We start from the raw sequence: 13328 nt of genomic DNA on the forward strand, positions 1-13328 counted from the left end.
CGCTATGTAGTAGTCATTCTCACACAACCCCCGGGTGTAGGAAATTATAGACTACAATTAGCCCGTATATTAGTTAAAGCGCGTTAGGCTACAGGTATCGCGTCGCTTCTGGTTGAAGAAGGACTATGTGAGACGTAATTTTTATAAGCATGAGTATTTTCGCGACATTTTGTTGCTGCCTACTTCCCTTCTTGTCTGTGTGTGACTTAACTACGTCTATTCCACGTACGTTTTGTTTCACGCCTGCGCATGATGTTTGACCAGGGACAGTAAACCATTGAGTCCTATGAAAGCCTTACCAGCCGCTCCCGAAGTCGAGCATGCCGTCTTACCGATGATAGACATGAGACCGACTACTCGTCGATTGATGATGCTGGAGGACCGGATGATGCAGCAAGAGATGACGACCAGAGCACTCATAGACAGAGCCATTCGGATTAAGGAAGACTTGGCGGAGTATCTGTCAACATCCCGCCATTCATGGGATGGAGAGAAAAGAGAGAGACAGCTACTTCACGATCACATCCAGACCATAACGACTACAGTAAAGAGACTAGGACGAGACACTGAGGGTCTAGAGAGAGACTATCGTGACGTAGAGGAGAGGCTTCATTCACAGAAGCAATACATTAGACGGATGGAACAGTTAATTGCCTCGGGGAATTCCGATTTAAGGGGGCGACTGTCGAGGTGCGATGCAGGTATAAGCCGACTTGCTACCGAATTGAGGACTTGCTACGAAAGAACGAAGAGGGTGGAAGACGAGCACAGACAGATGAAGCAACAGACTGACATCAAATTGACCGAAATGTATTCGTCGGTAGACAAACTAGGTTCACAGATACAGAAGCTGACGACCGACGTGACCGCCCGGTTACAGACGTTGGAGTCGTTTGTCAAGCAGCAGGTAGCGATCTTAGACTCTCGGGTCAGTACGACCATCGAGGATCTACGAGGCAATATTACTGCTAACCATCGTTGGTCGGAAGCCGAGAGGGGCAAACTAAGCCAGCAGTTGAGCTCGAGAATCGACCTCACTAATTCTCTCATCGATACTCGAATGAGCGAATTTGAAAGACGTGTGGAGAGTCGGTTAAACGAAATGTCGAGACAACTTGGAGACGAGAAGCAAGCTCGATCTGCATGGGAAGCACGTGCGAGAAGTCGGAGTGAGACCGCGGAGGCTCGATGTCGTCACGTCATCGATCAGTTGAGAAAAGAATGTGGAGAGAGTTTTAAAGCTGTACAGGAGAGTATCGAGTCGATGAGAGAGGTGTTGGATGCAAAACGGACACTTCTGGAGCAGAAATTGGAAGAGAACATTCAACGAATTCTTAAAACTGTAGTCGTGCTGTAATTAATTAATTAATTAGTTAATGACGAACGGGATGTTGTTTGACGTGTTGACTTTTTGTAGAATATTTGGAAAGTGTGTAGAGCCATTGTAACAATCAAAGTAATGGTATAATAGTATTAGATATATTTACGATAATATATTAAATAATATACTTAATTGTGGGTAAACTAATTAATTAATACATAAGTTTGGGGTAGCTAATGTAATACAATGTATCTGTACTGGGGAGCAGATGTGTGATAATCTTTCGTATTTGGAGACTAACACACACACACACACACACACACACACACACACACACACACACACACACACACACACACACACACACACACCACACACACACACGCACGCACCACACACACACACACACACACACACACACACACACACACACACACACACGTGTGGGCCGAGCCGTGGGTGGTGCCAATCATGTGGTGTGTCTGCACTTGTAGCCTAAATAGATTACCGTCACAGGTGTGCTCGAGAGGCGATGGCCAGTCCTCGCCGTCGTTTACCTCCACTCGGCGAAACCTCTAGCTCTCTAATCAGCCAACGAGACGCTCTAAGACGCCAGAAACCGCCGACGTTCAAACAAACAACCACCAGCCTTCCAACCATCAATAAATCATGCACATCAAGGAGTAATCACTCTACATCTCACTATCCGTCGTCCTCTCCTCACTGTCTGTTTCTCTTCTTGTTTGTTGCGCAGGACGACGACCCTACACCGTCTATCAACCGACAAAATTGGTCGCGAGGCGTTACAAATCGGCCGTCCTCAAGTGGCTCGCCGTCAACAGGCGCAAGAACAAGCGGGGGAAGGAACCGTGGCCGGCAACTTGGCCGATGCTGGTAAGTCAGAACTCTGTGTTTACGTGTGGTAGGAAAGCAGCACCACCCGTAGGGTTAGACAGCCGTAACCACTAGAAACGGGTAAACTGCAGTCGGATGGGTGGCTCGGCTAGGCGTTGCGATTTGTTGTTTGCGTGTTGTCGGTGTGTCTGGAATCGGACTCGGTCGCTGAACGACTGACTGAATTCGATGCAATTATACATCTTCATCTCCTTGTCTATCTGCGCACTCATCTGTCTTCTTCTCTCGTTTTAGAGATGGCACGACCGCGTTCGTTACGTTCACTTCGTGCAGCCACTCGGTGTAGCCATTGGACGGCGTGTACAGGGAAAGAAGTCGTCTGAAGTGAGTTGATGTGCAGATGGGGTGACAATTGGTCTTGTATTTGCATTGTGGGTAATGTATTTGTGATAGGATGTTGCGCCTTGCTTGCATCAACGGACGGTGAAGCTGGAGAGGAGAGGACCGGTGCGTGGGAACGACGTTGAGTGGACTTTGTTTTCTTGATTAGTGTTGATGCATAGAATCCTTACATTCGTATTGGTGGAGGGTTCAGACAAGGATATATTGTTGATCCTGCGTCGGTGGAAGTGCAGGTGGGTGCATCACTGATTATTAAATAATTAATAAATTAATAAATTAATAAATATATTAACTAATTTTTTAATGTAATTTTAATTTAAAACCGATTTTAATGTAAAACTAAGGCCGTGTTTCCACTAGCTGCACCTTAAACTAGTTTAGCTTAAATGCGTTTAAAACTAAACCAGTTCAAGAAAGGGACTGTTTCCACTAGGAACTTGCACATCCGGGATGTGCTAAACAAACCGTCTAGGAACGCATTAATTTGAAGTATTGGGCTGGTCTGTTACCGAGTCAGGGCAACTGTTGGTTGTTACTGATTCAACATCTGCTAGTAGGAATTTGCATGAGGATGACCAAGGACACGTCTTCTCTCTCTCTCTCTCTCTCTCTCTCTCTCTCTCTCTCTCTCTCTCTCTCTCTCTCTCTCTCTCTCTCTCTCCGTAGCTGCTGATTTCTTTCCCCTAGCTAACGACCCTTACATCTTCTAGGGCAATTCTATCCCGACAAAATAGTCAATATCATCAAAGCAGCGTTGTCAGAAGCCATCTAAACAAGCACGCTACTGTCACGTGACAGTTAAACCTAAACCACTTTGCTAAACCTACTTCGAAGTAGGTTTAAGAAAGCGGTTTAGGTTTAACATATAACTGGTTTAGTGCAGGTGGAAACAGGTCAATTCTTAAACCAGTTTAGCTTAAACCACTTGGTAAACCGGTTTAGGCACTAGTGGAAACGCGCCCTAAGTAACTTATTTTGTAGGAGGATGTCGGAAGTGTGGAGGTACTAGAAGGCTGCAAACGAGAAACCACTGTGCCAGAATGCGAGACAATTATAGTAAAGAGTCAGAGTAGTCAGAGTATTGATGCCAGCGAGGTCAATGGGAATGGTAGTTGTGGTGATGAGAGTGTCAGTTTGAAGCAGTCGAAAAAGAAGAAAAGGCAATGGGGCCGAAATAAGGCCGGCGAACGTGCACTGGTTGCCGTTGAAGGTACCGACCTGTCGGGAGTTGAAGAAGTTGATGATGAACGACAACTGGGGAGGGTCGTTGAGGTGCACAATTCTGACGACGATGACAGCCAGTTATCAAGTTTGTATTGCTAATGTCTTTCGTAGGTTTTGATTGTATCATACAATGTGTATGAATTTAGGCGATGGGAGTGATGCCGTGCAGTCTAAGGATGGTAGTGCAGTCAACGTCGAGTCCGGCAGTGATGAGAAACACAAACGTCGTGGTAGCAGACATCAAAAGACACGGAGTTATCGAGACGACGAGTCCGGCAATGATGAGAAACACAAACGTCGTGGTAGCAGACATCAAAAGACACGGAGTTATCGAGACGACGAGGACGAAGACAACGTGATGTATGCGACATCAAAATCCAGAAGAAAAAAGTCTATGGCCGATGCGGATCGAAGGGCTAGTGGTGGCGATTCGAGCGGAGACGTGAAAACCGGTATGAACATTTAGCTGTGAAACTTCATAACATCTTGACAGTTTTTGTGTGAGATCAGGTCTTGAAAAGAGGAAGAAACGAGTGAAGAATCGTCGTGGGGAAAGGTACAAAGATGTAGAACTGGACGACGACGACGAGGGAGGCACCGAAAGGAGAGGAAGTCTCAAACGGCGGCGTCGTAAGACCAAGCACGGAGAGAAGTCCATCCAGTCCAGTCTACCCGGTGAAGATGGTAGCGATCCGGACGATCGGATAGACAACGTGTCGGACGGCGAGAAGTCTGCATCGGTTGATGACGACGTCAGTGTACAAACGTCTCGCAAGCCGAGCTCAGTGAGTGTGGCAACGGAAGATGGCAACATGAGTAGTGCAACATATAAAGTAAGAGGAACAGGAAGAGAAAAACGACGTTTATTACTCGCGGATCCTCCTGTCAATAAAGTGTGTAATGAAAGAATCGCCAATGAGGATGCAATAGAACACATACCCGATATGCTAGAGCATCATGAAGCTGGCCGTAGAACAGATAACAATGACTCCAGTGCGGTTGAAGTCGTAGAGAAGCGTTCACGCCCAGGAAGTGCTAATTCAAACAATCAGTTTGATACGGATCACGACAATGCCGGCCAGGTGTCTGCATCCGAATCAGAGCTGAGCGTTTTTTCTAGAGGTGCGTCGGGTCAACTGCAGCCTCTTGACGGACAAAAACGGATCGGATATCTGGGATCTTGCAAACGCAGCAAGGGAACCTTGAAGAGCAACATGAGTCAAGCATCTCGAGAAGCCACCGAATGCGCAGGGTCGGTCATTGGTGGTTACGATCGTAAAGAAAGCGTTACTGAAGGAGCTTGTGATGTAAGCAGGAAACCGAGTCTAAACCGACGGCCTCAGCGTACAACATATGGTAGTGACTGTAGTAATTCTGATCGCGAGTCGTCGAGGTCTCCAGTGCTTCCACCTCATGGACCATCACCTAAAGCGACTCAACTACTCACTCCTGCTACTCAATCGACACTGACACCGACTGCGTCAGAGAATTTCCTTGAACCAGTTGCGACGCCTCGAAAGATCGAATTGAAACGGAAGCGATCGTTTCAAAAGGGGCAAGAGGAACGCGGTCTGGCTATCGAGGCGGACTCGACTGACAGCGACGGCGACGTTCTAGAGGAGAGACGCAAGGAACGTAAGCGGAGACTGTCGAAGAAGCACAACGTACAGGACAGTCTCAAAGTTGATGGATCCGAGCAGCAACCGGACGAGCAACAAAGCGTCTCCGGTACTCTCCACGCTCCTGCTACTCCACACACATCGAACAGTGTCCGACGCAAGAGTCACCCGGGACGCGACAACCGCATCAATCGCGACGCTCAACGACGTTCGAGTCACGAGGAAACGAGTGCGAGTATCGAGACCGGCGATGTCAAGTCCACTCGTTCGGGAATTTCCACGTATTCAGGCAATTCAGGCCATCTAGGCGTTTTGACTCACACGTGTGCATCGGCTCGGCAGCGTAGAATGGGTATCGACTATTCTACATTTCTTGGCATCCAAAGCACGGTTTTAGACACCGTTCCATCCAGTGAAGACATCAAGTCTTCGAGACCACAGAGCAGCGGAATATCGTCGGATGTTAGTGCTGTTCACATTCCAACTGTGGAGAAACTAACGAACCTGAGCGACCAACGTATGCAAACAAAGTATACCGAAACGGTTGAATTTGACAGTAACATGGGTGCAGTACCAATACCTGGATTACCGTGTCACCCACCTCTCGATGCAGAGTATGGAAATGTGGTGCACGGACGAGAAACGTTTGGTGTGGTAAGATCGGCAGTGAAAGCACCGATTAGTAGAGCACCCAGCGATGAGGGAGATGTCGATGATGATGACGAGGAGGACGACGATGATACGATGCCGCGTGACTCGCAGTCATCGAGGTCTGGGGTGTACATTGACCAGCGGTCTATGCCGTCAACGACGGTGTTTCACTATTCGAGGAAAACACAATTGCCAGCTGAAGGTCGTGTGTGCGTGCATGTGTGTGTGTGTGTGTGTGTGTGTGTGTGTGTGTGTGTGTGTGTGTGTGTGTGTGTGTGTGTGTGCGTGCGTGCATGCGTGCGTGCGTGCGTGCGTGCGTGCGTGCGTGTGTGGTTGTGTGTGTGTGTGTGTGTGTGTGTGTGTGTGTGTGTGTGTGTGTGTGTGTGTGTGTGTGTGTGTGTGTGTGTGTGTGTGTGTGTGTGTGTGTGTGTGTGTGTGTGCGCGCGCATGTATGGTTGTAAGAATGCATGAAGCAGTTAGCCTACATATTTGAATTAACAGTCTTCTATTTATTATCAGAAAACTGATTTAATATCACTGATAGTATTGCTTTTTGTCTAAAATTAAATCGTAACATTTTTCAAGTGACAAGTGTAGCACTCTTCAACAGCACGAACGAGTGATAGCACACAAGTCTGTCATGTTTATTCATTTTGATTCCAATACGAACACAGTAGATCCCGTATAGCACAATTGGCATTAATTCTCTGCTTTCCTTACTGTGTACTTTAACATTTGTTGTACTAATCATGCGTTGTTATTACACTGTAGGTTTGCCAGCCAACGAGTCAGCAGAATACACGTCGTATGCTCGACCTCCATACTGTCAGGACATTGATTCGGTAAGATTCACCAGTCAAATTTATTCCGAAATTTTTATGATACTGATACAGGACTCTGGTGGACGGTCGACGTCAGCATCAGAAAGTGTCTTCGATTCTTGCACCGAAGACATGAAGAGGCAAGACATCACTGCAGATCTCGACAACATCACCTGTTGATATATTGAGTATTGGTTGCATTTTGCAGTAGCGTCATTGTGAGTCATGCTGGTAGACATGTTTCTGGCTCCGTGTCTACGGTCGTCTCTCAGCGAGGTCTAAAGAAACGGCACACGAGGTTCGGTTATGATCGCAACACGGTGGGCTTGGAGTCGACTGCTCAAGTGGCAGTACCACCGACCGGATTTTCGGACGTCGCCAACGTAGCATTACCTCATTGTGCCGCTACACCTCAACTACACAGCAAGGGTGGGGAAGAGACCGATGAAACTGCTGAGGTCGAGAGCACTTTCGTTGTTCGCCTGTTTTGTATACAAAGTTTTAGTGTGTGTTGCTTGTTTAGGTTTTTGAAGACGACAGCAGTAGTCACAGTCGTACGAGCATCGCCAGTGAAGCAGAGGGAGAGAGTGAACTGCAGACACCGGCCGGTGAGAGGAAGGCGACGTCGGTGTCGAGTGCCGACCGTCATGAGTCGTCGGACAGTTCCAGTCAATCTCTCGGAGGAAGCCGGAAGACAAAAACAAGTAAGAGAAATGTGTTTGAAGTATCAAGCCAGACCAATTAGATTCTTGATGCTTGGATTTGGTTCTGAGCTCAACCGAAATAAATTCGATATGCGTATGCGCAGTGATGTTATGCTTGCTGTACAAAATTGGTGCATATGTTTTATAAATAGGACTGTATATATCGAGGACTTCACAGGCATTGACAGTACATGTAGTTTTGTTACGATTTACACATTCAGCTGACAGACTGTCTAGTCCAAACGTCTTAACAGTTCAAGAAATCTTTATTCAAATTTGTTAAATAAACATTTGTTATTGAAGTGAGACAAATTTTGGATTTGTTAGCCATCTTTCTGTAACAGTGCAACTTGAATGCAGCACAAGTTGAAACAATATTGAGAGGAGATTTTATCTATTACTTTCAGACATGAATTTCTAGAATAATTCTAAATAAGATCAAAATAGTTTCTTTTTAAATGGTTGAAAATAGTAAAGGCTTGTTACTCTTAAACACCGTATAACGGGTTATTTAGAGCTATCATTGGAGTCCCAGTAAGTCACTATTTTGAGACATGTACATGTGCATGTACAGTACAATGTAACATGTGTGTACCAGTAACTGTTTTCCTCGTTAGACCGCAGAAATTTAAGACCGTAGAAATAACCGGTTATACAGTAGGGAATTATTTTGGCTTGGATAGACTTAGCCTAGGAGGACATTCTTGTATGGTGATTGGTGTTACATGAACTAAGTGCCTCCCCTACTGCAGCCATTTTGCATGTAATTTTTAATAACCGACTTCCGAGGGAGAAATGGTGTTTAAAGGCAGCTGAGGTTTTCTCTGGATAAAGCATATGCTAGGAGGCACCCAAGTTCATGAAATTAACAGTTACACCATTGGAAAGGCTATCAAGTGCTAAGAGACAAGGTTTACACTATCATATATGCGTACCAATGGATGTTTTGTCCAAACACGTCCCAACACTGGTGCAGTATTTGGTTGGACAAACACATTTGGTGGGACATTGTCCTATGTCCTACTGTTATTCTCCACACTGCATGATAATTGTCGACATTCACTCAAGCGTACGAGGCGAACTCTTTTCTGCATACCCCTCCCTCTCCCCTAAGCGTACATAAAAAATGTTGGTGATGCGAAGGCATTTCTAATGTACCATGATGTTACAATAATTAAACAACTAGAAGCCCTTTTGAAGATTGATATGCACATTTCATTGTTTGGGCGAGCAGTCTTCTATTGTCGTTGCACTTTCTGCACAACTTCCTCACGAGACAAAGATGGGCTGGCAAAGACAACAACGTTCACAAACTGCTGGTACCTGTTCTCCGGCATCATATGAACTGACCAAGGTCTCTTAGATATGGTTGATAGTACCTACTGCAGACGCTTCAAACATGTGTAACGAACACTTAACCCATGCTATAGGCGTCATACACTTGCGATTGAAGGTTACAAACGTAGATACAACATGTGTACATGTAAATAACAATATCCTAACTTCAGTATCACTTCCTATCTACTTCTGGACCAAAAAAAATCATCCACATTTATACTCCACCCCCAAGCATACAACTACTCTTATCCCCTTCCTCTAGCGTACACTTTGTACGTTTAAGTAAATGTCGACAATTATGGATGACCCTAAGTATATTGAAAATTTGTAGCTGATTTCATTGTAACTTCAATTTTTTTGTATAAACTGAGTTGCCAGCTAGCTAGCTAGTCAGCACATAATTTTTAGGTTTAGTGTTTTTTCAATTTTTGTAGAGAACTGTGCATGCTTGAAATGTTACGTGATCATTATTTTTTGGTCGGTCGGTTTGGTTTGATGCTCGACTACCCTACTGCTCCTATTGTTTTTCGAGACTAATTCTTTTTGAGACTCCAAAAATAATTTAGAATTTTTTTACGAATCCTAATTTTTTGGGGGACTTAATGTGCGCTGTTAGTCATTTTTGATTTAACTTTTTGTTTATTTATTCTTTCCAACTGATTCAATTCTCTAAACATTTCTACTGTAGTTGGAACCTTGAGCTGCACACTTCCGTCTAGTGGCCATTTTGATGATGTTTCATGTGCACGAGCAGAAACCAAAAACCGACAATTTTCGAGACCAAAATATTATTTTTTTCTGTTATCCTATTACTTTTGAAGGCAAAATTTTTTTGAAAGATCATTACTTGAAAAACATTAGAAGTAGTAGCTAGGGTATCAAAACTTTAGTTGGTCTGACCTTAGAACTGGATGTGCTGTGTGAAAGAAAACGTATTATTTTGTTTTTCATTATCAGTGTTTTCTGTTTTTATGTTGTTTATGTGTTGTTTGTAGTTGTATCTCATGCGTCTCAAAAGAAATTGCTTTCTGCTCATATCGAGCAAGATTCTCGAATCACAAAGAACTTACTACCGACATCCACAAATATTTCTGCAGTAAGAGATGCGATCGACCAGAAGGACGCCATGGGACTCAATGCTGGAGACATTGCACTATCTACACACGTACCAACTCGAGGCTTTCCAAACATTAAACCATCAAAATATCGATTATCATCGCACTCAGGCAGCAGAGAGTTAAATTCTGACGGTGAAAACTCGAAGAGCGGCGAGGATGACAGGAGTGTAAATGGTGGAGTAGGAGTTCAGCCCAGCGAAGAGACAACAGAACTGGGAGACGAAGATGTACACGATGCCGAGCCCTTACCGAGAAAACCTTGTTAGTTAGTTGTGTGGGTTGAGTTTTGAAATTTGTTGTTGTGACTTGGTGTGTACAACAGGGGAGACTTTGAATGTGAGGGGAGCTCAGCAGCGAAGCAGAGTGCAGATACAGATTCGTGCTGATAAAGTTTTACGGTATGGCTTTGTGGTGAGTGAATGGCTGGTGTGATTTATGTGGTTTGTAGGAGAGCTCAAGTGGAGTCGGCGAATGGGAAACGGAGTGATCGGAATGGTTGGAGTTGTTGTGTTAATGTGATGTGTGGTGTGTGTGGAATTGGTTTAGTGTATTGGTGCATGTCTCTTCGTGCTGCGTATGTGCACACACACACACACACACACACACACACACACACACACACACACACACACACACACACATGCACACACGCACCACACACACACACACACACACACACACACACACACACACACACACACACACACACACACACACATGCACACATACACGCACACACACACACACACACCACTAGACAAGAAAGCATTAAAAAGATTTAACAAATCGGAATTCTGTGCACAAAGTTATTGGTTTCCTAAATGGAATACATACGGTATCTTAGAATTACGATTTTCTAGGTTACTGTGTATTTGGCATGCCATACTCGCTTATAGAGAGGCATTTCAGTTAGGCAGATCTTGACTTCAGGACTACACATCTATACACACTATTCAGTTTCATACTCCAAATGTGTATAAACATATATACTTTCACTTATAAAATGTCAAGCCTTTTACTAGACTTGACTGTCCAGCCGTTCATCTCTGTCCAGCCGTTCAACTCCTCCCTGGATGACTCCCACAGGAGGAGAAAGACTCCTGGGGAGACAACCGGCAGGACACTCGAGCCTAAGCCTTTTACATGGTGTTACATTCTATTGTTGTTTTCTTTCGTCATACTTGAACTAGAGTTATCATCCATCGTACGTGTGTACACGTTGTAAACGTTTCTGTGTGTGTTTCAGGAGCCGCCATCGAATTTCTGTCTCAGTATCACTTGGTCGATCGTTCGAAGCTCGGTGCATATGCGCGAGCTTTTGCAGCCGAGGAAGAAAACGAAAGTGGAATGATCACGTTTCAAGTAAGATATAGATGTCTTATCGGTTTACTAGATGGTCACGTGTCATATTGTGTGAAGCAATTATTGTTGGCACTGGAAACAATTCCCAGCACAAGCAATATGTCTCGTAGTCACTTAGACTACGTATTCAGGGTATGTCTGTGTGTTTGTGTCACTATTTCTGGGTGTGATTGAATGATCTGTTTAGGTGTTAGACTTGGAACATGCCCAGATTAATTTCCGACTATTTGCCGTCGTCGTCTCATTGTGTGAGCGACTGAGTGCGATAGCGTAAGCTCATTTGTCGATCGTTTCGAGTCGTGATTAACGAAAACGTCTTGTGTGTTAGGAGTGAAGCGAAGGCTGCTCTGGATGGATTGGATATGATCGCCGTAGAGAAGAAATTAGATTTCTACATGGTAGGATGGTGGAATTCATTGATATCATTGTGTTGCTCAATTTTTGTCTGTTGTCTAGCGTCTCTTTCGTGGCTCCAATGAAGACAGTAATGACTACGAAAGTCGAAGCGTTTATGGTAGATTTCAAAGCAGCGTGAAGACGTCTCTGCTTCGTATCGAGTTGAAGGCCGGCGGATTGAGTCGCCCGATGGAAGAACAAGTGATTAGACGTTGTGATCCTTCAGGAAAAGGAAAGGTCAGTAGCATAACGTGTCGTGTCGGCTTGATTTAGGTATCGATCTGGGTCTCTCACTGCAGGTTCTGTTCCTTGACTACGTCGCCTATATACCACTCTTCATTTACATGCATGAAAGGATCTGTGACAATCCGCTTTCTATGGCTACTCTGGGACCGGGAGACATGCCTGAGGACATACTCAGTCCTGAACCGATTGTGGACAAGGGGAAGCACGGGTCTCTCGAGAGTGTGTCTCTTCCTCCCGTGCACTTCAGACATGGTTCTGGCTCTAGTGTGGCTAGCAGTTTTATGGGTGGTTCGTTGTTGCTCAAGCAAGCTCGAGCTCTACTTGCTCGCCAAACGTCGCTAGCTCAGAGTCGAACTCAACTTGCTCAGACGCATTCATTGACGGTGTTGCCTCCAGCCACTAATAAGGTCGTGCAAGAAATTAGTTTGCCTCCGATTATGGTGGTGAATACAAAGAGTCAAAGCAAAGAGCTGTCTCCTGGGTTAAGTGATGTGTCTGCTGGGAAAGACATCAGGAAAAGTCAGGCGCCGTCGTGGACGTCCTCAGTCACTGGACGAGGTGGGGGAAGAAAGGAAAGAAAGAATCGGCCTCCTAGTTCATCTAGTGACTCGTCGCGAGTATCGGGTGAGTTGCGAAGAGGCAAGAAGACGAGTACGTCGTCGATTCATTCCAGTTTCAGACACAGTCGAACGACGGCCGAGAGGATATACATGATGACACGACGTGTTACTTGTGAGACGCCTGAGTCCGAAATTCTCAGTTCGGCCGGAGATCCTTGCAGTCGCTCGAACAGTCCGTCTGTGCAGAGTTCCCGACCTCAGAGTAGTGTGTTACTGCAACGACCGGAGGTGACCATCGAAATGTTATCTGCGGTGAATGGTACTGCAGAGGCCATGCCTTATGGCGAACACGAACAGGAAACAGTTGTTGTTCATCCGCCATTAGGACGACTGGCTGTACCTCTTATTCCTGCTGGTGGTAAGCGATTGGGGGCACGAAGTCCGGATGATATGAGTCCTGCACCGTTCACAGGGACATCGAGTTCGAATCGAACTTCTTCTTCCAACTCTCTTTATAGTAGCAAGCAGCCATCGTTAGTCCAGGGTATGAGTAGATATTAATGAGGATGACTTGTTTGTACTGTAACTTTTTGAGAGGTAAAGTACTTATTGAAATTTCTATTGAAGGAAGGTGAGATACTTTTGTTGTAATATGTGAATTATCCAATTTGAATCTTTTGTATATGTCACAATGTGTAACTTAAGTCTAAT

General features: G+C 45.1%; 2 protein-coding genes across 3 annotated transcripts; both read left to right on the plus strand.

Annotated features, from left to right (window-relative positions):
- Positions 1-88: 88 nt before the first annotated feature.
- On the plus strand, positions 89-1577 carry LOC134191879 (protein FAM81A-like). Of its 2 annotated transcripts, none has more exons than XM_062660513.1 (2): positions 89-127; positions 265-1577. In XM_062660513.1, coding segments are annotated over exons 1-2 (1095 nt in total). In that variant the 5' UTR covers positions 89-125; the 3' UTR covers positions 1358-1577. The 2 variants fall into 2 exon arrangements, with proteins under 2 accessions (XP_062516497.1, XP_062516498.1); XM_062660514.1 differs by having other exon boundaries at positions 98-134.
- A 276-nt stretch (positions 1578-1853) lies between these two features.
- LOC134192518 (uncharacterized) lies at positions 1854-13322 on the plus strand. The gene is made up of 21 exons (XM_062661254.1): positions 1854-2004; positions 2076-2215; positions 2471-2560; positions 2630-2683; positions 2740-2811; positions 3560-3887; positions 3949-4254; positions 4313-6274; positions 6844-6914; positions 6966-7033; positions 7102-7351; positions 7417-7597; positions 9931-10314; positions 10376-10451; positions 10502-10548; positions 11300-11415; positions 11473-11547; positions 11603-11685; positions 11744-11813; positions 11872-12048; positions 12111-13322. Exons 1-21 carry the CDS (start codon positions 1854-1856, stop codon positions 13176-13178), a joined length of 5769 nt encoding a protein of 1922 aa, XP_062517238.1. The 3' UTR covers positions 13179-13322.
- Positions 13323-13328: the final 6 nt, after the last annotated feature.

The sequence above is a fragment of the Corticium candelabrum genome, chromosome 16 (assembly GCF_963422355.1).
Source record: "Corticium candelabrum chromosome 16, ooCorCand1.1, whole genome shotgun sequence".
NCBI lineage: Eukaryota > Metazoa > Porifera > Homoscleromorpha > Homosclerophorida > Plakinidae > Corticium > Corticium candelabrum.

What these genes read in the sequence shown, in the direction of transcription:
- LOC134192518 (XM_062661254.1), top strand. Translation starts at nt 1,854, where the DNA reads ATGGCCAGTCCTCGCCGTCGTTTACCTCCACTCGGCGAAACCTCTAGC. An exon ending in TGCACCGAAGACATGAAGAG is followed by an intron (nt 7,034 to 7,101) that starts GCAAGACATCAC and finishes TGCATTTTGCAG; the next exon opens with TAGCGTCATTGTGAGTCATG. An exon ending in ACTTAGACTACGTATTCAGG is followed by an intron (nt 11,548 to 11,602) that starts GTATGTCTGTGT and finishes TGATCTGTTTAG; the next exon opens with GTGTTAGACTTGGAACATGC.